General features: G+C 39.0%; 1 protein-coding gene across 1 annotated transcript in view; it reads right to left on the bottom strand.

Annotated features, from left to right (window-relative positions):
- The window catches only part of LOC116072081 (cytochrome b5 reductase 4), a 63,528-nt gene that overhangs the window by 27,612 nt on the left and 7,935 nt on the right, over positions 1 to 27,981 (bottom strand). Inside the window, exons 2-8 of the mRNA XM_031343319.1 lie at positions 24,231 to 24,384; positions 18,315 to 18,415; positions 15,494 to 15,575; positions 6,904 to 6,933; positions 5,208 to 5,268; positions 3,645 to 3,702; positions 2,235 to 2,328 (exon numbers count right to left, since the gene is read on the bottom strand). Coding sequence (XP_031199179.1) covers positions 2,235 to 2,328; positions 3,645 to 3,702; positions 5,208 to 5,268; positions 6,904 to 6,933; positions 15,494 to 15,575; positions 18,315 to 18,415; positions 24,231 to 24,384 — 580 coding nt within the window. The remainder of the gene's footprint in view (positions 1 to 2,234; positions 2,329 to 3,644; positions 3,703 to 5,207; positions 5,269 to 6,903; positions 6,934 to 15,493; positions 15,576 to 18,314; positions 18,416 to 24,230; positions 24,385 to 27,981) is intronic.

Below are 27,981 nucleotides of genomic sequence, written 5' to 3'. Positions count from 1 at the left end.
AAAAAAAAACCACAAGAATTAGAGGTTGGAGAGATGGCTTAAGAATGCTCCCTACTTTTCTAGAGGACTCAAGTTTAGTTACCAGCACCCAGGTTGGACAGCTCACAATCACTTTGTAAGTTCAACTTTAGGGGATCTGAATTCATACAAAGAGCCATACACAAGTAGAAACAAAAATCTCTTTAAAAACTTTAATGAAGAGAAGAACCAAGAAAAAAAGCTTAGGACACAGTGGTCCTCAACCTTCCTAACACCATGACCCTTTGATACAGTTCCTCATTCTGTGGTGACCCTCAACAGCAAAATTGTTTTCATTGCTACCTCATAACAGTATTTTTGCTATTGTTATGAATCATAATGATCTGATATAGAAGCCTTGTGAGAGGTCGTGACACATAGATTGAGAACAACTTCTTTGGAGGTTTGAAGTTAGTCATTTATTAAATGAGGCTGGGGTCAGGGGTGAGGAGTTGGTAAAGAAAAAAAATAGTAAATTCTGACTGAATTCAGAATTAAAGGAACTTCTCTTCATTAATAAAACAAAGTAGTAAGTAGACTTCTGAGAGTTGAGAATTTCAACCAACTGGCCTGTTTAAAGCATTGTTGTGGGAGTTGGTAAGATGGCTCAATGGGTAAAGGTGCTTTGTTAACTATATCTTTTATTCTTCTATAGTAATTCTTATTTCTGAGGCTTACTGCTTTAGTCTGCTAACCTAGGCCTAGTCCTGGAAACTTTTAGCCTCTGTACAATCTAATCTAGGGCTAGAATGTTTTCAGCCTGAGACTTGCTTTCTAGCTCTTTCTAGACTCTGGCTAGCTGGTCAACTCAGCTATTCTGGCTCAAAATTCCTCTCCATGCTGACTGATTCAATTTGGCTTCTCTCAGCTTCTCCCGAATTGCTCTGCTTGGCCTCAAACTAACTCTGGCAATCTGTTCTATTTTCTTGCTCCTTTTCATTCTCTGGCTCGTTCTGTCTTCACCTTGTCTAGCTTGTTCTCTCTCTCCAACCTGTCTCTATAAAACTCTCCAGTGAAACTTCCTCCCCCCAACCCCCAATTGCTCCCTCTTACAGTTTTTATCTCACAAGAGATACACATATCCTATCCAGTCAAATCTTTCTTTGATTTGTCACTTTGTCTACTACACAATTAGACATCACTTTTAAACATAGGTGTTTCCTACTACAAACTAACTTTACCTCCATTGTTTGGGATTAAAGATGTATGCTAAGGCTGAGCCACACCACAACTAGAAACAGATTTTTCAGTACAGTCTCATAGTATGATCAAATATCCTGCAACACTCTTTGATTAAATGTGTGTGCTAGGGCTGAGCCACACCATAACCAGAGACAGGTTTTCCCAGTATTCAGTCTCAAGGTTCATAATATGACCATATATCCTGAAATAGTGCTTGCCATGCAAGCCTGATCACCCGAGTTCCTTTCCTGGAACCCATGTAAGGGTAGAAAGGAGAGGACCCAATCCACACAACTTTAACCTTCATACATAGTATGTCATGGCACTTACACATACATATCAAGCACAGATAAAACAGTAACAATTTATTTTAAAACACTAATATATATTTGCTATTATTTGGATATATTTTCTGTGTATCATATCTATTTTCCAACTAGAAATATGTCATAGTCATAAGAGGGGAAAACAATGAAATCCTAGACTCAAACTTACTATAAGTGAGAAAGAGATGCCACACTGGGTACCTTTGGTATCAGACTTCAGAGCTAACTTGTTGCTTCTGACAGACCACTTTATATTTGGGCTGTGAGAAGGTGGGCAACTGAGGGACACAATATGAACTTGCAGTCCAGGCTATTTGGTCTCTGACTTTGAATTCCTGTGGCAGAGCTGGCAAGGACTGGGCATCCCAATAAGGAATGCTCAGATGGTGACCAAAGGTTTTCAGGGACTTATAGATATCAAGTATGAGAGACTTTTATGATGGATTCTGACCACATCTGATTGCTTAAAGTCAGGGATCTGAGATGCGATGGACCACACATTAGACTTCTGATTGCTTAAACTTGGAAAGGGGATCATGCTTTCATTTTATTAGCATGAAGGAAAACAATAACTATAAAAGGATCAGAAATGACAACCCAAAGCAACAATAGCAAATAAAATATTACAGCACTCTCGACTGCAGAGCATGCTATTACCATAAAGGAAAGGAAGTAAGCTATTCCCATGGATAAGAATGAGGTACTCACCAATATGTATAAGGTAAGAATGGTCCTTGATGACTGCTTCTGCTCTCAAGGAGTCATCCTGGAGGTCAATGATTACTGAGTCTAAATTGATATTCTTAAAAGGAAGTTAAGACAGAAAGATTAAAGCATGAGAACTGACACCAACAACCCCATTTGTGGGGTGGTGAGTGATGTTTTCATGTACAACATTATAGATCTCCAGCAACATAAATATTACTTCTGGTTCTCATTTCTTTCTCATCCAAGGCAATTTCTGACCCTTCTCTAAACATCGTTGTAATTCTACAAAGGCAGGACTAGCACTAAGCAGACATGTGCTCTGTCCAATATCCACCATGGTCCTTGTCTTGAAGTTATGAACCCTTGAGACTATCTGTAGAGTATCTATTAGTTGCTCAAGAATATTTTTTTTTTTGAGAAACAATTTAGCAAAAAATAAAAATATGAGCCAGAAATCAAAATCTTTAGTTATTTTCATTTTAGTTTTTCCACTACTATGTGATGCTGGAGAGGTACATAACCTATTAATGTCTGCTATGCTGTTTACTCAGGGACTTCTTAGATGTCTTTTGTTTCTATGTAGACTTAGTGAAGGTGTGTGACACTTACTACTTATATCATGCATTGACTACACTGTCCTTTAGTAGTCTCCCCTTTCCTTGGTCACTGCACTTCAAACCCCATGAGAATTAATGCAGAGCAGACCCCAGCTTCTCTGGGGCTGCCCCCTTGGTTTTAGACTGTGGGATGAGGAAACAAGAGCTAGAGGGAAGAGCATATAGGACTAGTGGTGTGTTGAGCGAACACAACTGTTATCAGGCAGAAGGTGGCCACTCCAGCACAGTGTTCAAATCCCTGCTACAGGAGAGATGAGGCTCTGCACTTCTATAAAAGTAGCTTGAACTCTTGAAAATCCCAGGGATTTTCTTTAGATTGCCTTTAGATCCATAAGGCTCAAATGTGGACACTCAGCAGGTGTTGGACTATGTGGCTGAAAACATCTAATGGTGCCTCATATAGAAGAGGTGCCACTCAAAGGCCCCATAAGTGAATGAGTTCCCTAACCTTTGTCACACAGGGGCACCTGAAGGCCATTAACAGTTCAAGCATATTAAGTCTCAGCAGTATAAGCTTTCTAATCTCAGAAGATGTAATCTTATGGCGAAGTTAACTGCAAAGTACACACAATGCTTAATAGTTTAAAGGCTACACAGCACATCTGCCAGGCAGGAGCCAGAATACCTAAGTTACAAAAACAAATTAATCCTTCTTTGTAAAATGGGGAGAACAGTGCTTTCTACCTTGGGGTAGTTGTGGAGAATGAACAGGTTAACAAGAAAAGATTGTAGCAAAGGGCCTCATAGAAATAAACCAACTAATTCTTAGTGTTTGTTTTCGATAGATGCTTACTTTTTGTTTGGTGTATATAACAATGGTGACTGAAGACTCTGTTTGGAACCAATCATAGCTGTAAGACAGTAAGAGTAAAAAATACTCAGAATGATGTGCAAGAACACATGAAGTCAATCAATGTATAAAATCCACAGTGAGAAATACATTTCTCATGGTAAAACTCTTTTCTGAATGGTGGTCTTAAGATGTTACAGTTATCATGATATGGCTGACATCTATTTACAAATGTAAATATCTATACTTCCATGAATTTGAATAAAACCACCAAAATAGGCAAAATAAAGCTTATATTTTTTCTACTAAAATTTCAGAGTAATAACAGAACATATATATGTGTGTTAAAGAGCATGAAGAAATCTGCATGCTTATTACCTTTCCTCTCTATAATGAAAATATCACTACTAAAGAAATTCATTCTTTAGCCGGGAAGATGACTCAGTGGTAAAAATGCTTACTAAATGAATATGAGGACATGAGTTCAAAGCCAAATAAACCACATAAAGCCTGATGTGGGACTGCACTTCTGTAATCCCAATGTTCCTATGGCAAGATAGAAGGCAGAGGCAGGAGAATTCCTGAAAGCTCACAGGCCAGTTGCCTTTGGCACATGTGGCAGCAAAGGACAAGGAAAAAAGATCCTGTTTCAAACAAGGTGGAAGGTGAGGACCCATGCCCAAGGTTGTCAAAACCTTCACATATACACCATGGCACATGTGCACACACAATTTTTAAAAGAAATTCATTCTTCAAGGTAATGGGTCAGTAATGAAAGTTAAGGTAAAGCTGATCAAGTCAATACTGATTACCTATGCAAAGACAGCCACATGGAGGCATTCTTATCTTAGTCCCTTAACAAAACTGTCCACAAACTTATTTAACCCTATGTATAGCAAGGTACTTCTGTTAGAGCAGCATAGACCAGCGGAGGGGAAAAGAATAACAAAAAAGAAGCCTGAGTACATTTAAAGCACCATGAACAAACAGTTGGTATTAATTGGTCAGGAAAATTAGTGCTTAAGTATTTCCATTAAAATTTATTTTTTAAAAAAACTCCACCAAAATAAGTATATAAAGATTGAATACTAAAATAAATAGTGGCATGATTATGTGATCAAATACAAAAAAAAAAAAATGCTTTCACAGAATGCTAACAGATACTGCTCACAGGCAAGACTGTAACCGTAATTTGAGTATAGTATGGACAGGAAGTGCATAAGTCAGGATGCACAATGTTAGGTATCTATGACTAGGGTTAATGGGGTTATAGCTATTTTTCCTGTTTCTGTGTTTTCTAAACTTTCTAAACTGAATACACATTTTATCATCAGAAAAAAAATTAAGACAGCGTTTTAAAGTATTTAAAATGGAACCAACTTCGGGAACTTAAAATCTGTTCATAGAACATCTCCCTCTGCCCCTGCGTCTGATAAATGAGGTACTGCAGTTCATGCACTAAGCAAGACTGACTGGCAGGAAGCAGTAAGCCCTTTGGTTCTTTCCTATAATGTTTGTGGTTTGTGTAGAACTGCTCTCGCTTTGAAATGTAAAAAGAGTCCATACCTTGGAGAATTAGGGCCTTCCCTGGGCAGTGTGTCTGTCACTTGGCTCTTGGGAAGCATGCCTTCACAAAAACAAAACAAAACAGTAATTTAACTACATCACACTTGACTCATGTTAGCATGCTCACATAAAGGACATAAGTAATAAATGTGCTACTCAATGCATCTTCATAAGGCAGAGACCCTTGTCGCAGTATGCTCTTTACAAGCTTTCCAAAAGCTTGCTCTCTCCCAGTGCTGGCCACTACTGTGACTTATGACACCAAACTAGTTTTAAATTGACGGACATGTATTAATGGCACTATTTACTATATAGAGAAGGGATCATAAGATACGGTGTCCTTTGGTCTGGCTTTTTTGTCTATCCTTATACACATTATACTTCTAATGAGTCAAACCTACCACAGCACAAAGGAGATCAATTCCAGATAGCTTTTTAAAAATCAAGAGAGCAGCACAGAGATACAGCTTATGAGAAGAGAGCAATGCCAAACTTAACAGAATCTATCTTGACTTCAACATGTCCAAGAAGAAGCCATAAAACAAATCTTACATGATATCCTTCTGGGAACACAGGGTAAGCCTAAGTTAGAGCAGCGTAAATAAGTAAGGTGATCCAAAAGAACACACTCCCTCTCAACAGTGCTAGCTGACAAAATGCGCCAGTGTAAGGGACCTGGGCCCTACTGCACAACAAAACTCATCTAGCCCACTCAGGGCTTTAATCAGCTGTTGGAATAATGACACAAAAAGCAGGCACATTACATTTGCAAATATAGAATTACCATATAGACTTAGCTGAGTCAAAAGTAGAAACAGTTACAAAGTACAAATATACATACACATGTACATATATACATACACAAAAACAGATACATATGTACCTCACTACTATACAGGATCCAAGTCACAACATGTAAGGGCTCCACAATGAAGAGTGCTATGTTTCACATTTAATGCTTTCTTTAATTGAAACGTTAAATAGAGTAAAACCAAAGATGCTGAAAGCCACATGTGGTAGGCAAGAGGGATGATTATTTCTATAGCATCACAGAAGAGTCAACCATCAGATGAAGCCCAAGGCCAGCCCTGCATTTACTGCAGTCTTATACCATAACAACTTCAAACATCATAAATGGCAAATTACAGAGTATCTTCTCTCTTTAAAAGAAGGTAATTCTACTGAAAACCTAGCTTGCTAACTCTATTTCTATAACTTTGTTTTATAAACAGGGAAGGAAGACTATCTGAATCTATAGGTACAGTTAACATAATTCTGAGGAGCCCCATTCATGAATCATTGACCACCACACCACACTTGGGTGCTAAAACGGCAGTGCCAACCATGAGGATGTCCACACTGCTCAGTCAAGGAACAGCCTAGAGTAATAAGCTACTGAAATCTGTCCTAACACCAGAGGTGAAGTCACATGCCCAAGAGACCACCTTAGCCCTGTTTTAGTTACTATAAGCATTTATGCATTGGGCTCAGAGATTTCATGGAAGCAATTATTTTAGGAGAAAGAGTTAAAATAACGGGCCCATAATGTTCTCGTAAATCCCTTAAGTTTGCCTAAGCAACAGCAGCTTTTGCATTTATTAAAAAAATCTGAATACCCCAGATAATTCTATGTAGCAATACCACACATAAGCCATGTAAATATGAGTAATTTTTATTATTAATTTATATGACTTACCATTTAAGACTCTCTTTCCTTCATGACAGTCTGTATTGGAAAGGAAAAAGTCAGATAAAAATACTATAACATGAAAGAGAACATCAAGTCATTTTTATTGTAACGTTATTGTTAAATAGGATAGAAATTCCAAGGATAGAAATGGGGCTTTGATATGGAAGGCCTTTCTTTCAAGTAAGTCATTTTAGTAGAGACCATCAGCCCATTTCTCCAGATACGTAGGAGTGTGTGTGTGTGTGTGTGTGTGTGTGTGTGTGTGTGTAGTGTATATACCCACGCATACATCTGTGCATCCACATCCCAGTATTTTAGTAAATTTATTTCTTGACCCCTACTCCCAAGTGCTGGCAATCAATCTGTGGACTCTGAGAATGCATAGCACAGGTTCTACCATTGAGCCACATACACATCCTAAGAGCACTTACACTCCAAGCTTTGTCTGAGATGCCATATTCTAAATTAGTATAAAAAGACATAACTTACTAGTTATATTCTATAAAATACAAATATTAACACTCTGAAGAGATTTTATTATCTATTATCAGTATGTTAGTCTATAACTGTACCTATACTATAATAAGCATAAAGTCAACAAAATCAAGCAAATATGTTAAGATTTTCATATGTATATATAATACAATTATTAGAGTTAAAACCCAGAAAAATTTGTTCAGGTATATTCTTCAGGATAGCAGCCAACTCATAAAGTTTAATATATTTTAATAACCACAGAAGTCTACACAACTATGGTCAAAATAATCCCCTTAGCAAGTTGTTAGTAGTTTTAAAGAATAACAAATGTCAAAGATGTCACAAGGTGGTGTTCCCCTTCTCACTAGCCTCAGGACCCCTAAACATGTGGCCCTTTTTTCTTAACGCCCCCCCAAGGGTTGGAGTCACAGGTGTGTGACATGCTCTGCTTTCAAATATTTGTCTCCTAATTTCGAATAATCCAAATTCCCATAAACATGTCTAATCTACTCATCCAACACTCAGTAATCAGAACTAAGGAAACCAGATTATCATCTTTCCCCCTTTTAATCAAAATAATTCTACAACTGAAAGGACTCCTACAATCTGCAGCAAACTCTTGCCTTTCTCTTCCTCAAGAATGCAAATAAGAGGCCAAGGCCTACACTGACCCACAGCTCCTCAGCACAGCCAAGACTTGATCCATCTCCCCGAAACCCCAGCCTACTTTTCTTGACATGCTGCTGTTTAATACTTCTTAAAAACATACAAGCCTTAAAGCATGATAAAAGCTGTACCTCAAATGCCTATTGCTTATCACTGCCAAAGAACCCCATGTGCCATTTGTAAGGGAGCACTGATGTCCACTGCCTGGTCCTAACTGTCCTCCATCAGTGTGACCTGTTATGGCTACTGCAGCTGTGATTATCTGCTTTACCTGAAAAGAAACAGTGCATTCACAGTACTGCAAATTAAAGCCATCTCCGTGTATTTTAGAGCCACAGTCTAATACATTTCATTTGTCATTAAAAAAAAAATCTGTTTTTACCCAAGGCACTCATAGATTTTGAAAAATTACTCTAGGTAATTTTCTAGGAAAAAAAATTACATCAGAGGACTACTGTGCCTAAATGTACTCTGACTTCAATCAGCCATAACTTATTGGATCTTTTCAGAAGCAACTCCCCCATTGCCCATTTTTTAATATAAAAAAATTCCAGTATGAAGAAAGCTTCAAATTACTTAAATTACCTTCCCAATTATACCAGTCTACGTTTTTAAAAGCTGAGTCATATAAACTCTTTTCCATGTTAAACACATTGACATTTGCATCATTTTAGTTGGAAGAGAAAATCTTTCCCTAAGAAGAAATTCTGTATTCTTTGTTGAAAACAAGTTGCAGCATTTGAAAGACTCTATGAAAAACCAAACTGATATCCTTTCCTAATGTTGGCTAAATGGCAATATTCTGTCTGGATAAAGTCTGTCTTCTCGAAGAGCTCAGTTAGTCAGAGACTGCCCTGCCAGTCAGCGGCACTCACTTCTTCAGCATGGTGGCAGGGCGGGTTGGTGAGGGGTGGGGTGCGGTGGGGTGGGGGGGGTAGATTGGATCTTAAGTCTAGTTGTAATGACAGCAGCCAATTCACAAAAGTCTAATATATTTTAATAGCTACACAAGTGCTATCAAAATAATCCCCTCAGCAAGTTGTTGGGAGCTTTTTAAAGTTTTAAAGAACAATAAACTAAAATAACATCCAAATTTTCAAACTGAAAGATGTCACAAGGTAGGGTACCCCTTCAACACTAGCCTAAGGATCCATCAAACTTGTGGCACACACATGCATGTGCACACACACACACACACACATACACACACACACACACACACACACACACACACGCATGTGTATGCACGTGCCAACGGGGTCCCATGGAACCCACCAAATACTGCAGGTATTGCTAGGATTACTGGTTACTCTGGACAATCTGATGGTAAGGTCTTAGTGATGGATACAACAGTTATGTCATTCAACTCAGAGAAGTTGAGCTGCTGCCCAACTAAAAGTTTCACCCTCAGTGACTGACTGACATTCATGGTACTGAAAAGTACTGTGCACACCACAGGAGGAAAAAGGAACTTAGTTTAGTACTATCTCCCAGCCACAAGCCCTGAAATATACAATAGTGATCTGCCTGTAAAACACACACTACAATAGTGGAATAAACAACCACTTTTTTTGGAAAGAAATTAAGGCCCACACTTGCCTCTGCTAAAGTGACCAAGACACTGACACCAGCCTAAAGGACAACCCCACTGCTACTTATAGCAATAAAATGACCCCTAGTGATGTATGACTGTCCCTGTAGAATGGTCATCAGAGAAGCTTCTTGCAGTAGATGAGATCCGACCCAGAGACCCCAAACCAGTCAATGTGCAGAGAATAAGGGACTTTGGGGCACTCAGTCCTGAATGAGATGTCTTTGTTAAGCCCCTCCCCCAAAGGCTCATGGATCTATGCAGAAGAAAAGGTAACTGATAACTCCTGAGACGACTTCTAGACACAGTGGGACAGGTACACATGAACTCTCAGAGACTGTGGCAGAACACAAAGCACCCGCACAAGTTCAAGCCAGACAGGGTGCCAGCACCCAGACGGAGAAGTATACAGGATCCTACCCCTCACCAAGAAGCTATTTGCAACTGATAGACACAGGTTAGGGAAAACTCAGTTTTCTCCAATGTAGAGTCACTAGGTATATCAATCACACTCCAGGGCAGGCCCTATGCCCAGGAGTAGCTGGCAACACAAAACAATCTCTACACATGTTTTGTTTGTTTGTTTTGTGGACTTTTTTCCCTCATATGTGTGTGTGTGTGTCTGTGTATGTGTGTATATTTGTTTTATTTGTTTTTTTGTTTGAGTTTTGTTTTATTTAAGAGGAAGAGAAATGGAGGAACATACAAAAATGAGTGGGCAGGTAGGTAGGTGGGAAGAATGTTTGGGAGAGGAAAAAACATGATCAAAATATATTGTATAAAAATATTTTTATAAGGAAAAGGTCCCTTTGCTCTCAAACATTGCTTTTTTGCTCTATAAAATTTTTGTTTTGTTTCCTAATGCCTCGCAAGTTATTTCAAATCACTGCTACTAATCCACAAAATACTCATGACCCAAACAGCTGACTCCCCAAAACTCTCACAGGTCCTGTCAATTAACAAGAATGTTCCTCTTTACTGGAAAAGAACCATCTTTTCATGGTGAAGCATAGCATCACGTGCTAGTTTATACCTAATAACTGTAGGAATAAACTGAAAAAAAAAATAGCCTCAGTGTTATAAGTAGTGAGGCACAGGACACCAGCGGCATTTCTAGCCACCATCCCCCAACACACACACATGCACACGCACATGTTGCTTAGATTCCAGTTGGCTGGCAAATTTTGCTTCAGTTAATTCCTCAATATCTTTAAAATGCTCATCCATGTGAGTAAATGTATTAAATATTAAAGTTGCCATGTGTGTGCTTGTTGATATGTGGTCATGGCACAAAGGTAGAAGACAGTGGATAACCTTTGGGCATTGGTCTGACTGAAAAAGCAATGTATCTGGGCATAGGCTAGTCAGCTTAGTTCTTGTCCCTGCCTCCCATCTCCTTGTAGGAGTTAGTACAGTTATTAGATATTACTGGGATTAGAGATGCTGCTCTACAATGGGCAGCTTTTACTTGGGTTCTGGGAGTCTGAACTTGTGTGGCAAGCACATTTACTCATGTGCCATTTTCCCATTTTATTATTATACTTCATTTTATTAATGAAAACTATTACCATTAGGTGCCATCTATGACTGGTACCTAAGAAAACAAGGTCTAAGTAGCAGAGATGAGACTTGGACCCAGATCTGTCTATGAAACTCTGCTCTTTGCAAAGGCCATGCTGCCTCAGTAATCGGTGTCATGAATAAAGATGGAAGAGGAAAGTAGTCTTTATTTTGTTTCTAAAAAGCTCATACCTTCTTTTCAGAAGACACTGCCCTTCCCTGAACCAGCAGAGAGAAAGAGCAGTGTTTATAATTAAGTCCTTTATGATTAGGGTTTAGGCTGAAATCTCCATTTCCTCATCCCCTTGGTTCTACCCTCATGGGGAGGGGCTTTGGTTTTTTGATGGTCTAATGTACATCTGTTTTAACTTCTCTACAGAGTGATTTAAGCGGACAGTTGCTTTTCCTTAACATTTTCAAAGCACTATTCATTCTACTTTTAGCCTCTGCTGTTAGTTGGGAATTCAGCTGGAGCAGCCAGCACCAAGTTAGCTGCTGTGTGAGAGTCCCTACTGTGTCGGTGAGTCTCCCTCTGGCTACTCTCCACCATCTCTGGGTGTATACACTTCCAACGCTGCTTCACATGCTCTGCTGCTTATTGGTCTTGTCTAGGGTTTGCTTACTAAACTTTAGATATCTGCCTTTCATGAATTCAGAGAAATTCTAGCCATACCCCCTTCTTATACTCTTCCCCACTCACTAGGACTTTCTTCTAGAAGCCTGGGCTGAGGACACTCCATATCTCCTACATGTGTTCCCCATGCACCATAGCCATTCTGTGCAAGTTCTGCTCTTCCATCTCATGCTCCTTGCAGTTTCCCTGACTTACCTACTGAGTTCTTCACGTGATGAGCTTTTAATATTACATGCTTCTATTTTTTTCCTTTCTAAAACACAGTTCTCACTGGTTCATTCTCAGTTTCTACATGGCTGCTTTTAATAGTCCCATTTTAAACTTAGGTTACCAATTCAATCTCATTTCCCTAAAAATTATCACAACTCTGGACAGGTATAACATAGCTCAACAGCACAACTGCCCTTTATTTCTGACTTACTTCCTTGGGTGTCTGTGGGAAGAGGGTTTCAGGCTGAATTCATGTTCCTCTGATACAAATCCTCATGGGCATTTGCTAGGTACACTGGAAACAGCAGTGTGAGACTAGCTCTTGGTTTGAGGTTTCTGGGATCACGTAGGTGATATGCTTAAATTCCAGCCTTGCTTCAAACTGGTAAGTGGCCAATAAAAATTCCCAAGTAGATCAGACTGAAGTTGGTTTGGAAAGGCCTGGCTACACTGGTACATAACTAAATATGTTATTTAGTTGAGAGAACCCAAGCTGTTTCAGGACAAGCTATCAGCACCCATGCAAATGTGGTCCAAGGCTGGCTTCCAAGTGCGAATGTGCATAGAAGCAGCTAGTTCCACCAGTCAATGCTCTTTTAATATGAGCGCATAATCCCTGATGGATGACACACTAACTACCCTCAAACATAACCAAGCAAGTGCTGCCGAGTGGTAGTAGAATGCTTGTCTAGCATACACAAGGCCCTGGGTTCAATCCCCAGCACTCAATAAAATAAAATAAAGGTAGCCTGCATAGGCAGGCATGTAACCCCAGCACTTAGGAAGCAGAGCCTAAAGGATAGCTGCAAATTTGAGGTAAGCCTGGTCTACATGGAAGCTAGTCTCAAATATAAAACCAAAAGAAGAAAAAAAAGACCTATGTAATCTGTGAAGTGGTATACTGCCCTCCTATTCTTATACTGAGAACCCCCAAACTCTCCTTTCTGACCAATCAACAACTTGCTTTTCCCTTCTCTTCCTACAAATTCCACTACTACTTAAGGGAGACAAATCTGAGCTGAAAAGCTCCTGGCCTTCTTGCTGAGCTGGAAGTACAATGAAGATTTTCTTTTCATAAAAACCAAGTTCCACAATATTGCCTTCAAGGAACACCATGAAGCACACCCTCACTACTGGGAGCACTGTGTCAGATTCTTGAACCAAATTCTTTCTTCTCCTTCATCACCTTATAAAAAAGGTTGAGACAGACATGAAAGTTCAGTATCTCCCTCTACTGTTACAAACTTTTCCATTAAATACATACATAGTTCTATCAAGTCCAGGCCATAAACAGGGGCTTGGTTCCAACTTCCTGTTTTTTGTAGATCCAAGCCCCTGTTCCCTACCTCTATGTGACCATGGACATTCCTTTGTGGATCTAAAATCCCAGGATCTACATAGTAGTTTACTGAGAGAAGCTTCCAGTAATAAAGCCTTGAATTACAAAGCTCACTGAACTAAGAAGTCAAAGATTGTTTGAACAGACCATTCATTCTGAATGAGAGCCGTGTCCCGAGTGACTGAACAGAAACTGCTCTATCCCTTCACAGAAAGGCACTATCTGAACTATTCCTGCTTCTGCAATCCCACTCAAACTCCAGGAGGGCACTCTTACGAAAGGGTCAGGGTTTGATGATTGAATATGGAAAGGATTCCTAGGTGGAGCAGTCCCTGGATTGTCCTTCTTTCCATCTCTGCTCCATAGTTTGTCTCTGCATCTCCTCCCATGGGTATTTTGTTCCCCCTTCTAAGGAACGAAGCATCCACACTTTGGTCTTCCTTCTTCTTGAGTTTCTTGTGGTTTATGGATTATACATTGTGTATTCCAATCTTCTGGGCTAATATCCACTTATCAGATATTACCATGTGTGTTCTTTTGTGATTGGGTTACCTCACTCAGGATGATATTCTCCAGATCTATCCATTTCCCTAAGTATTTAATAAATTAATTGTTTTTAATAGCTGAGTAGTACTCCATTGTGCAGATGTACCACATTTTCTGTATCCATTCTTCTGTTGAGGGACATCTGGGTTGTTTCCAGTTTCTGGCTATTACAAATGAGGCTGCTATGAATATAGTGGAGTATCAAACCCAGACACTATTGTGGATTTCAGCAAGCGCTGGCTGACAGGAGCCTGATACAGCTGCCTCCTAAGAGGCTCTGACAGTGCCCAACTAATACACAAGTAGAGACTCACAACCATCCATTGGACTGAGCACAGGGTCCCCAATGAAGGAGCTAGAGAAAGGACCCAAGGAGCTGAAGGGCTTGGAGCCCCTTAGGAGGAACAACAATATGAACTAACTTGTACTGTCAGAGCTCCCAGGAACTAAACCATCAACCAAAGAACACACGTGGTGAGACTCATGGCTCCAGCAGCATATTTATAGCAGAGGATGGCCTAGTTGGTCATCAATGGGAGGAGAGGCCCTTGGTCCTGTGAAGGTTTATGCCCCAGTGTAGGGGAATGCCAGGGCCAGGAAGTGGGAGAGGGTGGGGTGGTAAAGCGGGAGGGGGGAGGGAACAGGGTTTGTTGTTTTTGGTTTTTTTTTTCAGAGGAGTAACCCCAGGAGAGAAGATATCATTTGAAATGTAAATAAAGAAAATATCTAATAAATAAATAAAAATTAAAAAATAAAAATAAAAATAAAAAAGAAAGAGGGTCAGGAACATCTGTCAGCTGGACAGCTCCAGCTCAGAGGTAGTCAGCCTTCAAAGAATGTAGCCTTCAAAGAGGTAGTCAACAAAGAATGAGACTACATTGCTTAGGAGACAAGGAAGAGTCAAGATAACCGGAAACAAAGGCAACACTGTATTGTATCACTTCTTACAGGTTTTTTTTTTTTTTTTTTTTTTTTTTTTTTTTTTTTTTTTTTGAGTCCAGTGAAACAATCAAAACAGTCAAACTGTAAGCTGAGTTTGGGGCCACACAACTGCCACACCTGTAATCCCAACTTTTCAGAGGCTAAGGAAAAAGGACCATGAGTTTGACTGTAGCCTGGAATAGCAGAGTGAGGTGCCAACTCTAAAATTAATTTTAAAAAATTAAATGTAAAACTTCAAGACTAAAAACAACTCAGCCAACATCTGTAACCAGTACTGTCACTGATCTACTTAGTTAATGAGAGCAAGGTAGATTACTAGAAACCAGGAAGCAAAACAAACCAAGGTTTCCTTTCTGTGCAATTTTTGCTCCTTACAACTTTCTATAAAATACATCACTTTTTAAAAAAGGAAAGACATACAGAATTCTTTATTTTCCTTTTGTCCATTTTCATGTGTGTGTGTGCGTATATACGTTCTTACGTCTGTGGGTAGGGGGCATGTACGTGTGCATGCATGTGGAGGCCCAAGGTTGAATAAAACCTTTAGAGCAGATACAGTAGAAGGCCAGTAACACTGGGGAAAGTACTGTGACTTATTTATGCCCATTCATTGAAATTCAATTTTACTTACCTTTTGGAACAGCAGGCTTCACAGCCATCCTGCCAACCAGGCATTCTTTCAGCATGGATTCATAATTGACCCAACGATGAACCTAGCATGGGAGACGAACGGCCAACAGGCAGCATGACTCTACCTCCACAGGATGTTGGTATTTCACTATGAGTAGAGCTAAGACTTCACACACTGCTCTGAAGCAGATTCAGTTAGCTAGCGGGAGAAGAACGACTGCTTAGAGCAGTGTTGTCCACACTGCTGTCAGGTGCCCATGAGATCCCAACAACTTCAAAACAACACTCAGATATAAGTTATCCTTTTGATTTCTTTGCCATTTGTAATGCAACTAAAAGCATCACAGACTGGGAGTAGGCATTAGTGTTCACAATGTATAAAAATTACTGTCATATTCTCCCTGCATAATAAAACAGAAAACCTGAGTTCAGGCTGGTCTGGAACAAACTATAACCCAAGCTACCCTCTAACTCACAAACATCCTCCTGCCTCAACCTCCTGAGAGAAAGGATTACAGGTATGTATCACTATGCTAGAAGCATAACACTGCTTAAATTAGCAAAATCTTAAAGAATTTAAATGTTCAATTGTAAAAAGATTAGAAAGAAGAACACAATATTAAAAAACATCAGTAAAAGAAAATCAATTATATTACTCAAATGTCAGTCATAATACATTGCTCAAATATTTAAAAAAACTGGTCAAACAATATTGTTAACAGGATCTTAATAATACTGAGGAAATAAATAACACTAAATAGCAAATACATTACAAAATAAGCAGGCACTTATTAATAGAAACTGAAATTTTATTTGCAGTTATTCACAATGCACTTACTACTGAGTGAAGCCTGCCTATGGTTTGTAAGGACACGGGCAATTTAAGCAGAGAGATAAAAAGACAGAGATCCAAAGAGGCAAGGGCTAGGGCTTTTGTCAACTACAGGACTCTAAACGGCAGACAGGCACTTATGTATGCTCAAAGGAAAGTATTTACTCTACTCAGGGTCTCAAAGACCAGTCAGATGACTAAATTCATTTCACTGTTAGCAATTGTCACTTAAAGCTGAATAGCAGTATGTTGCTTAGACAATCATCCTTAAGAAAGAGGAGAATATTTGCTGTGTTACCCAAACTACACCTAAACAGAAAACTACCTGGGCATGATGGGAAAAGACAAAGACTATCTAGCAGCTCAGAACCCTTTCTCTGGAAACTGGCACCAGGAAACAGAGAGATGATGGTAAGGCACTGTGATCACAGGGGACTGGGTTGAAAGACCAACAGGCCATCTTAGTCCGTCAGTTATGTGGAATGATAAAATAAGGGGTCAGCAGTGCAAACAAAACTGGAAACAAAGACAGTAAGACATGAACCAGTATATTCTTTGTACAACTCAAATATGGGGCATAGGGAAAGCTTTCTAGTGAAAGATAGTTTCTGGAAGAAGTTTCTAGAATATACTGGAAGCTTCTAAAACACAACACTGTTTATTTCCAAAGTGAGTAATAGTCATAAATAATAAACTTTGCTGGCTCATTAAAGCCATGGGATGCAGCAATGTACTAAGCACAGCACCGCCTTCCTCACACACAGCCCATGTAAACTCAGTGCTGAGGAATGTAAACTCTGAGATTTTATTTTTTTATTGAGAAATCTTCTGCTAAGAGGTACATTCAACCAGAGGACACAGGGAGACTCAAGAGAATCTACAGCAGACAAGTTAGGCATGAGCTGATTTGGTTTGCATTGCTAAAAATGAACAAATAGCAAAGTTAACATGTCTTAAAGAAGCAAGAAGACTCTATCAAGAGAAGGTTAATGTGACCAACGAGCAAGGGCAACTTGGCATCAGAGCAAACATGTCCCACTATTAAAGCAGATACAGCTAAGTACTTTTAAACATAAAACAAATTACATTTCTCACAGCCTGACCAAAACATTAACTACTTGTAATCTCAAAAATAAAGAAAAAGTACTAAGAAAAAAAACCAACATAACAGAAAATAGGAGAAGCAGAAATCAAATTATATTTGATCAAAACAGCCGTAAAATATCCCAATCTGATTCAGGTATCTTAAATAGTAAAAACCTAGTAATATATAACATGGTTAGTTATCATTAAAATACAAAATGAAATGTGAAACAAAGGGAAATTACTAAATTTCTAATGACTATGATGTCAGAATAGCCATTAACAAAATTGATAGTAATTAACATGTTCTATGGAACTTTTAAATAGTGAGAAAACTAATGTTCATTTGTAAATTTGGAGGAAAAGATACTGATGTAAACATCTTTTGAAATGCATGTAGACCCTCTCCTATTAATTTAGGAAAAATAAGTTTCCTATTCTTTAATCAACATTATCTAACTTTCTCCAAGATGTATGGGTGCCACACAGTAACATGGATTGGATGTACAACTATCTCCTTGTGAAGAAAGAATAAGAAGGCTATATGCTAACTAATTTAATTTAATTAAAAAACTACAGTAATTTGTAACAGCAGATCCACCTGTCCCTTCTCCCACTGACAGTGTTTTCTGTAAGCCAATTACCATCATTACTAAAAGAAATCAAGATGAGAGTAAGTCTTCCCAGCAGAGAAGACAAAGTGCATGCCACGTACTTGAAACCACCTCTAGAATTTTAATAATGAAGTGATTTGAGAAATTTCATGAACAGTTGCCACCTATGAACAATGTGCCTACATTTCAGAGTTTAGCCCACCTATCTCAAATGAATGCAAGCATTTTCTTCCTACAAATGTCTCACTGCTAAATCCATGCATACGACATTCTGATGACCTGAAGCAACTTACCTCATTAAAAAGATCTGTTCCATCAGCTCCTGCAGCTCTCATAAGTTCATCTTCCCCACCAGGATGATACTCCATATATGGGCTGACATTGTAAACAAATCCTGCATCAAAGCAAGGAGAAATGATGTCCAAATGAACTTCTTACAAATTATAAGGCTTATAAATCTAAGTTCCGATAACTCTTCCAACATTTCATTTAATAGTTCATTTTTTCAAAGTAGTGAGAGCTGTAATGTCTGAAATTCCTCTGATCTTATGAGCTAGCTAACTAACTTGTCAATTTTCTGATCTCTCTTAAACAACATGGGACTTGTTGCTTAAGACAAGGAAGTTTAATACTTGTATCAATACCTGCAACTAGAAAAGCAATGCTCATCACATCAGCTCCTTGATCCCTAGTTCCCACAGAGCCCTGAGACCTGCACACTCCTATTCCTCCAGGAGAGGAACCTGGATGAAGAAACTCAGGCCCTTCCTAAATGCCAGTGAAAGGGCCAGCTCTCTGCTGTGAGGGCAGCCATGATTTTGCTGACCCATGAGTAAACGTATTGTCCAGATCAGTGTCTCTGCTCATAAAACATAAAGAAATGCAAAGGACCACACAGACTTGCTTTCCAACATCAAGAGACTATATATAATATGTGTATATATATGTGACTATGCATGTGTGCATACATGCACACACACAAAGAAAGAGAAAAATAAAATTTCATTCTACTGCGTCTACCACCCTGGTAAAAATCAGCTGAGAAAGACAGATTTCTTCTTCCTGAGTCAGAAATCCAGTAAGTAAGCAAGGATGAGCCCCCGGGTAAGCTCTGTAGAAGGCCTCTGTAGCTGCCTCATCTCTGCAGTTGCCCAAGGAATAGAGATTTTCAGACCTTCATCATTTGAGCTTCTCCAAACATTTATTTATCTGTTTGTGCAATCAACTACAATTTTATCTTTTAAAAAAGACCAAGGAACAAAATCAGTAAATGTTGACTGGAGGCTTCATTCATCAAGGAAGCAAGCTTTCTGTATCTGCATTAGAAAGCTAACAGTAGGCAAATCCGGCTAGAAAAACAACTCAAAGGTGCAGTGAGAACTGGTTTTTGTTGTTGTTTTGTTGTTTTTTTAATATCTAAAACTGATTCCTCATTTAGGAAGACTTATAAACATTTAACCCCAAATAACGTAAAATGTTCATTTGATATACTAATCGTGGAGGGAAGAGAAGGCATTTGCTAACTATGAAGAAAATCAGTTGATCTCCTTTGATACAGAGACTCATATCCAACCTGTCTTGACTTCTTTTAAAAAGCATTTCCTAACAAAAACAAAACCCAACCCTTGACTATGACATGAGAAATCAGCAGCAGATCTCTGATTCTGCTGTTCCAGAATCAGAATCTGTTCCAGACCTCACTGCCCAGTACTAGAAATAAATGCTGTTTGTGGACAGCCATAGTCTCCCTTTCTGTTGCTGTGAAACAATATCCTGACAAAAGCAACTTGAGAGAAACAGTTTAATTTGGCTCACAATTCCAAGTTACAGTCCATCACTGCCGGGAAGTCAAGGAAGCAGGAACCTGAAGCAACCAGTCAAATCACATCATGGTCACGAGCAGAGAGCAATGAGTTAATGCATGGCTGCATGTGCTCAGCTTGCTCTCTCCTGTAAATTCAGCTCAGAGCTCAGCCCATGAAATGATACTTCCCACATTCAGGGTGGTTCTTCTCGAGTCAAGTAATCCAATTAAGAGAAACACACACACACACACACACACACACACACACACACACACACACCAACCCAATCTAGACAATTTATCATTGAGACTTCCTTCCCAGGTAATTCTACATTGTGTCACGTCAACAATCAAAACTATCAATACGCTGGAAAGATGACATATCAGTTAAGAGCCCATGATGCTCTTACAGGGGACCCAGGTTCAGAGATGGAAACCATCCTTAACACTGCCCAGGTAGCCAAGAAACGAGACAGACAGGCTATGGATCTAGCAGAAAACCAGATACCATTGTTCTGCTAAAGAAACAGCAATAAAGTGACTCCTAATGACATTCTGTTATACTCATAGATCCTGTTCAACCATCATCAGAGAAGCTTCCTCCTTCAGGAGGAATAGACTCACAAATAGACCCACAACTAAGCAATGTGCAGAGAGTAATAGGTCTTGGGACACTCAGCCTCAAATGGGTTGTCTCCATCAAATCCCTACCCTCTTCCGGCAGAAGAGGAAGCAGAATGATTAAGAGCCAATGAGGTGGAAGATACCAAGGAAACAAGGCCTTCTAGACACAGCAGCACTGATGGATGCACATGTGAACTCACAGAGATGATGGTGGCATGCACAGGGCATGCACAGGACTAAGCCAAATGGGGTCCCAATGCTGAGAGGGACGTTAACATAAACCCTCCATCCCTAACCCACAGTCTACTTCCAATTGACAACTGCTTACAAAGAAGAAATTAGTTTTCTCCAATAGCATCTCACTGGATTTTACAAACCATGCTTATGGGCAACCCCCAGGGCCAGCAGCAGAAGGCCAATACAAAATTAACTCAATAGTATTTTTGGTGGGTTCTGTCTCATAATGTTTTATCTGGACATTTCTTTTAACTTTACAGATCTTTTGCTTATATATTATGGTTTACAATTTATTTATATGTGAATGTGGAGATGTGTGTGTCTCAGGGTCTACATGTGTTTCTTAATGCTTTTTTCCTTTGACTCTTTTTTAAGTGTGTTTGTTTTGTCCTATTCTGCTTTTACTTTATCTTTCACTATATTATTATTATTATTATTACTATTATTATTATCACTATTATTATTATTACTGTAATGATGATGATGTTAGATGCCTATTTATACTCTACTGAGAGAAAGAAAGAGTGTGGATTTAGGCGGGTGGAGAAATAGAAAGGACCTGGGAGAAGTTAGGGAAAGGTTGAATATTGTATGAAAAACAATATTTTTAATTTAAAAGAAGATAAACTAAAGCCAGGAGGCATAATTCTTTAAAAGGAAGAAGCTCTTGATTCTGTCAAGAATCAGGAATCCTTGTAAGAGGGCATTGCCTACATAATGGGAGCCATAATTTAACAACATACAGAAACATCCTCTCAGTAGCAGTCTCCCTTTCTCCTCCACAGACACAAGAAACCATTCTGTTTGGATAGGTTTGTTAATTCATACAAGTGCAATCATACAAAACATAGTCTTTTGCAGCCTTAAGAATGTTTTGGCTTTATGGCTTGGTAATATGCCATGTGGATAAGTCAAATTTGGATTATCCACTCACCACTAGATGGGCTTTTATGTTGTATTCTTGTATGAGTTGTGTGGATACACATGATTTCATGAATTGTAGCTTTACACATGTAGGAGGAAATATAATAAACAGTCATATGGTATTATACTTTGGATCCTGAATGTCCGTTAAGGATCTGTGTTGATGTTTGGGTACTAGCCCACAGTGCTATTGGCATTTTATGTGCTCTTTCAGTTGGCTAGGCCTAGTGGAAGGAACTAGCTCATTAAGGAAAAGCCAGCCCCACTGTCAGTCTTTCTAGCTCTTGGCTATGAGCCGAGCAATCTCCTCTGTCATATATTCTCACCATCATGTAACACCTTGCCACTGCATCAAAGCCTTTCAGCCAGATGACCATGGACTGAAATCTTGGAAAGCATCGGCCAAATAAAACCTTTTTAAAAGTTGTTTATCTTGGGTATTTTGTTCATGAAAGAAGTTATTCATACAGAGTTTTCTAGGCTTGGTGATTTGAAGAACTGGAGGACTTTAAGACCCAAAAGTCTGGCAGCACTCATATAAATAAAGGAAACATATTAAAAACTGAATTTTGGCTGTCATATTCAAATAAATATTAAAATTCCAGATTATATTCATCCAATAAATCTATTTACTGTCTATCATAGATATACCAAGAATTATGCCAATTTTTCCCCTCTCAATGGTAATTTTGAAAGTCCTAATTGTTGAAAGCTTGTTTTTTGAGTTATATCTCCAATATTCTAGAGACAATAAAAGCCTTTACCAACCTACAGAACCTAAGTCAGGCTACCCCATCTAAATGTCTAGATTCAGAACTACACCACACTCCACTGTAACTTCAAGTCCAGATCTATGTGATAGTGTCCTCAGACAGTCCCATCTTAGACCCAGCATGGCTTAGTGCCAAAGACTTATGTCTGTTTGTCTGTCTTCCAGGTGAAGGTGCCAGAGTGTCCCAGGCTAGGTAACTATGTCTGTGAACCACCATGACTCACCATACAGAATTAAAGTATCCCCATGCTTTGGGCCACATGTTCACTGACTGGAAAATTTTCATTTTTTTTTATTCTCCTCTGTAAGTTACAGAGTCTCATGGTAGAGCCCACGGACTCCAGAGGAAGCTCAAGAAAGACACTTCTGATGGTGCAAGGTGAAAATGTTTTTCCAATAAAACTAAAATACTATGTTTAAAATTCTTCTTTTTTCATAAATGTGGGATTTTCTAGGAGCTACCTGGACATGTGCTATGAGACTGGAGACAGAAACACAACAACAGACATGAACTGTCATCTATTAAGCTATATACTAAAGATATTTACCAAAATTGAAAATTATATATTCTTGTATTTTTCATTTATTAAAGTTACTTTCATAAACATAGGTACTATGTACAACATATAGTAGCTTTATTAAATTAATTTTAACTCTCCTTTATATTTCTTGATTTTAATTAATGGTAATGCTGAGACATCATGCAAACAAAAGCCTTTCAATATTCTCAATGCTTGTTGAAAGGTTAGGGCTATCTCAAGATCCAAAGCAAGGCTGAAAGCACTCAAGTAATTAAAAGCAAACAGATTAAAAACTAATTTTTGGTTTTAACATTCAAACAAATCTTAAAGTTCTAGACTACATTTAATAAACTAATTTAATGTCTATCATGTATGTAGCAAGTATTATATGCCATTATAGAACAGCATCTTTACTTACTTAAAATTTTTACCATTGTTAATGATATTAGCCCCAAAATATATAATAGTAAAAGATATGTTCATAAGGTAAAAACATGGAGTAATTCATCATTTTTCAACTACACAGGAGTTTCTCTAAGCCTTGGAGTCTAAGGACAGTGATGACTTCGCCATCTTGTGTTCAATAAAGAAACTGCACTGCCAATTTCATTATGTCTATAGACGCTTATCTAGTTCTAACAATTGCTGAAAGGGATTAAAATCTACAACTCTGAATGACAATTATAATTCTATCCTCGGTTCTTCTAAAGTCTGTTATGTGCTTTGAAGCTTTGCTACTCTACACACATCAACATGGTGTTCCTAATGAACTGATTCTTTGTGTATACATGTGAGCGTGGGTGTATGCATGGGAGCATATAGGTGCACATGTATGTGGAAGCCAGAGGTTAACTTCTGCTGTCTCCTCATTCTGCTTTAAGACAGTCTCTCACTGAATCTAAAGCTCATCAATCTGTGTACATGTGTACAAGCACATGCACATACACATATACATATGTACAAGTGCATACAACACACACATATGGTTTCCTGTAGAGTCTCAGAGATCTTTTTTCTAACAGCATTCAATCACAAGGCTCTGGTGGGCAGTTATTCCATACACTGGGTGCCTCTAAAAGTTTTAACTGCATCACCTCAGTGTTAAATTCTTGGCAAATTTAAATTTCTGCTTCCTTTCAAAGGGCATGCAACATAAGGATGCTACAAAAGATTTCCATCCCATTAGTTCCCTGTCTTCTGCATCGAAATGTAAAAGGTCATATAAGGAAAAATACAGTCCAAAATGAGAACATTACTTATGGCAATTTTTGTTAGCAAATCTGAAAGCCCAGGCGAGTTTCTGAACTGTTTAGTAAGCACCGTTTACCTCTTATGCATATCCAACAGTCTTCCTTCTTGTTGTGCTTCTTGAGCTCTTCCTCAGTTACTTCAATTAGCCCGCCCTTCACTCCTGCTAAGTCCTTTCCACTCTTGGTCAGTCGGATCCAATCCATGAGACTCCTGCCTTGTTTTAAAGGTACCTAAAAAACGGAAAACAAAAGTTATATCTGGTTCTAAGCTGGCTGCTTCCCTCTCCTCCTCCATCTATTCGCCTTGGACTACTTCCATCCTTTTATTAGCCTTTCAAAAGAAATTCTGGGAAGCACAAGTTTGAGAACATCCTGGACTACACAGCAAGATCCCATCTCAAAAAAAAAAAAAAATGATAAAGGTAAAACCCAAAATTTCTCTCATTATGTGTGTGTGTTGGGGGAGGAGGGTTGAAATTGTTTTCCTGCATTAGAAGTTTACTTTATTTACCATTTTCAACAAGGAAGGTCCTGCCATGTAGCAGCTCAGGCTGGTTACAAAACTGGTAGCCATCAACCCTCCTGAGTACTAGGTTTAAGCTGTCATGCCTGGCTTTTTCTTTCTTTTTTAAAAAAAAAAAACTTTTAAAATGTAATTTCCCTTTTATTTTCTTTAACTTTTTTTTTTTTTTACTTCTGATTGACTTTAATTGATTTGTTTTTAATTTTTATTACAGGGAAGGGACTCTTTCGTCTACTTCAAGATATACAGGAAATTCAGATGCCTAGAATCTTAAACAAAATATTATTTAAGATACTGACTACGAGATAGGACTTAGAAACTCTGTCTCACAAATTTCTTCATAATAGACACAGTACTGAATCTAAAGTCAGAAACTCAGACTGTCCAGGTCCTAGCTCTGTTACTAACTATGTTATCATTGTCATTTTGAACCAAAATTTGTGACCTTAACAACCAAGAGATTTGACAGAAGATATGCCAAAGATTGGCTAAAGTGGATTCTTTCTGGATTATCAATATAAACAGAAAATCAGAAATTACTGTCCAACAGTATTTTCTACAAACCCACTGATAAAGTATATCAAGCACAGGAAAATACTATGAGGAAGGGTATGGGGAGGAGAGAAAGCCCTAAGTGAATGTGTGCCATTGACAGGAGCATAGTCTAGGAGAGAGGGGAATTGGCATGGCCGCCTTCTAGTCTTGAGTGTGAATATTGACAGTGTATGTAGAAATTATCAACCATAGCTTCCTCCTTTGGATGACTGCTCGCCTATAGAGACATCCCACTAAGATAAGCTAGACATGTCTCAGAGATAGCCTGAAACCAAGGCCACCACCAAACACTCTATGGATACCCTTTTCCCCACACATTTTCTTTTTTCCTTCACAATTCTTGGAAACTTGTTTTTTGTGGGTATTAGTGACCTCGGCATGATTTTTTTCTTACTAAGAACTCTCACATTTCCACTCACAGGAAGCATTTCATGGCTTCTCTTTGGCATAGGAGAATTTCGGCTACTGTTAGTCTGACACTTGGGCCATTACTAAGTAAATTAATGGTGACTTGAAGACGTGCACTTCCATTTTCCACTATCTATCTGGAAACAAAAAAAAGATGGCTAACAGGTGACTAAGGGATGGGCAGTACCTTAGACATAGGACAAGACAACTCATAGAGTTGACTGTAGAGAACAGGAAAGACGGGACGTGAAGTCATAAACTGGGGAAGATCCCTGTGTTTATAATAGTGCCCTTTGCAGGAAATATCTACTAATGCTGCCTACATGATTTAGTGACAGGACACTTGGAGTTCTGTTTTCTTTTACAAAATACATTTTCAAGACTTTAAGGTAAAAGACTGGATGTTCAGACATGCTCCCCCAAAAAACCTGTTCTGCAAGATGGGGTACACTGGAAAGTGTTTAAGTCCTGAGAGGTAATGTAAATTAAAAATGGCTTTGACTATTTTTAACTTACATTAACTTAAGCTCTCCTGTGTTCTTTATTGCCCTGTGATGCCTTCCACCACGTTCTAACAAGACAATAAGGCCTTGGCCAGATATGAACACTCCCTGTCTAATAAATAAATCTGTCCTTTATCCATATCCACTCTCTAGTATTCTCTTACAGTGGTACTAAGTGTATTTACACAGGTATACTAGTATTTTAATTAGTTAGGGTGAGCTAGTGGAAAATGTCAAGCACCTGTATTGTACAGGACCACTCTTGTCCAACAAGCTCATTCCAAAGTACCAGGGGAAAAATGGTATTGCAAACACACACACACACTCCAGGAAGCTTGCGCATCCACTTTCTGGAGCCATATCTAATTTAGGCATTCATTTACCACAAAATAAATAGGTCAGTCCCTCTGGGGTACACTCCATTATCTAATTTAATCCTCTTGTTTGATCATTGGTGAAACTCTTGTAGTGATTCAATTACACCCAAAGAATAAAAGGTGAGAAAAACAATTCTTATCCCAGAGAAAATCACTGGGCTCTCTCTCCATTCAGTGATCCTCAGGGCAGTTAATCTTTTAGAAATGCAACTCAAGTCATAAATCTTCCTTCTACAGAGGCTCCTTATTCCTCAACTGTTAGTCAGACGCTCCATAATCTGGCACAGTTTGCTTTACTAGCTCCATGTTTTAGCCTCAACTTTCTACAACTTTCTATCAAATGCTTTAGCCTAATGGGCACAGATTCCCCATTGGCGTCAAGCACTTGCTCACAGTATTTTCCTCCAATCTAACTCCAACTCTTTTTTAGTGCTAACATCCTACTGAAGTATGGAGTATAACTGTTTTCTTACCTGTGCTGCCTGTGAGACTAAGTTCCTTGAAATCAGAGACCACCCTTCAACACACCATACTGTCTTAATTTCCTTTTTCTGCTATGATAAAACACCATGATTGAAATCAACTTATAGAAGAACTAGTTTATTTTGGCTTATGGGTCCACAAGGAGATTCCTTAATGGCAAGGTAGGCGTGGCATCATGCACCCAGAGCAGGAAGCTGACTAACCACATAGCAACTGTACACAGAGAGAACAAACTAAAAGTAGGGTGAGGCTGTAAACCCTCAAAGCCTGCCCAAGGTGACATACTGTTTCCAAAAAAGTCAACCCTCCTAAAGAGCATCATCAACTGGGAACCCCATGATCAAATGCCTTAGCATATGTAGGACATTACAGTTTTTCAATAAACACTGAACAGCTATTGCAAAAGGAATCTGTCTCTGTGTAAGAATTTAAATTGGTGAGATTTGAATAAAAGGTGTATGGTAAGTAATATTTGCTGAATGTGTAACAATGCTGTATTATGAAAAAATATCATCTCACTTAGTCCTATGAACAAGACAACAAGAACTGGTCATCCCTACATACACCTGAGCCAGAAAGTGACTGAGATGAAGTGGTGGGTCTTGGAAACACATCTCTTTCCTACTTCAAAGCTCTATACTTTTAACAATTTAACAATCAGCCTCGAGCCAGCTGGGAGGCACAGGCCCCACGAGTCGCAGGGGAGACGCAGGGCGGCAGGGACAGGATCCTCTCAGCTTCCAAGTGACAGAGGTGGAACAACGACCTTAGCTGCCCCCTTCCCTGCAAGTGGAGGGCCTGCCTCCAGGGACCGCCTTGACCCGAGTCTCCAGTGAGAGCCGCCATCTTCTCTCCGGTGAGTTCCTAAGCCAGGAGCAGCCAGCTGGGAGGCACAGCCCCCAAGAGTCGCAGCGGAGACGCAGGGCGCAGGGCGGCAGGAAAAGGATCCTCTCAGCTTCCAAGTGACAGAGGTAGAACA

The sequence above is a fragment of the Mastomys coucha genome, unplaced genomic scaffold, assembly GCF_008632895.1.
Source record: "Mastomys coucha isolate ucsf_1 unplaced genomic scaffold, UCSF_Mcou_1 pScaffold23, whole genome shotgun sequence".
Taxonomy (NCBI): Eukaryota; Metazoa; Chordata; class Mammalia; order Rodentia; family Muridae; genus Mastomys; species Mastomys coucha.
The sequence above is the reverse complement of the archived record's forward strand: the minus strand, read 5'-3'. Positions and strand labels throughout refer to the sequence as shown.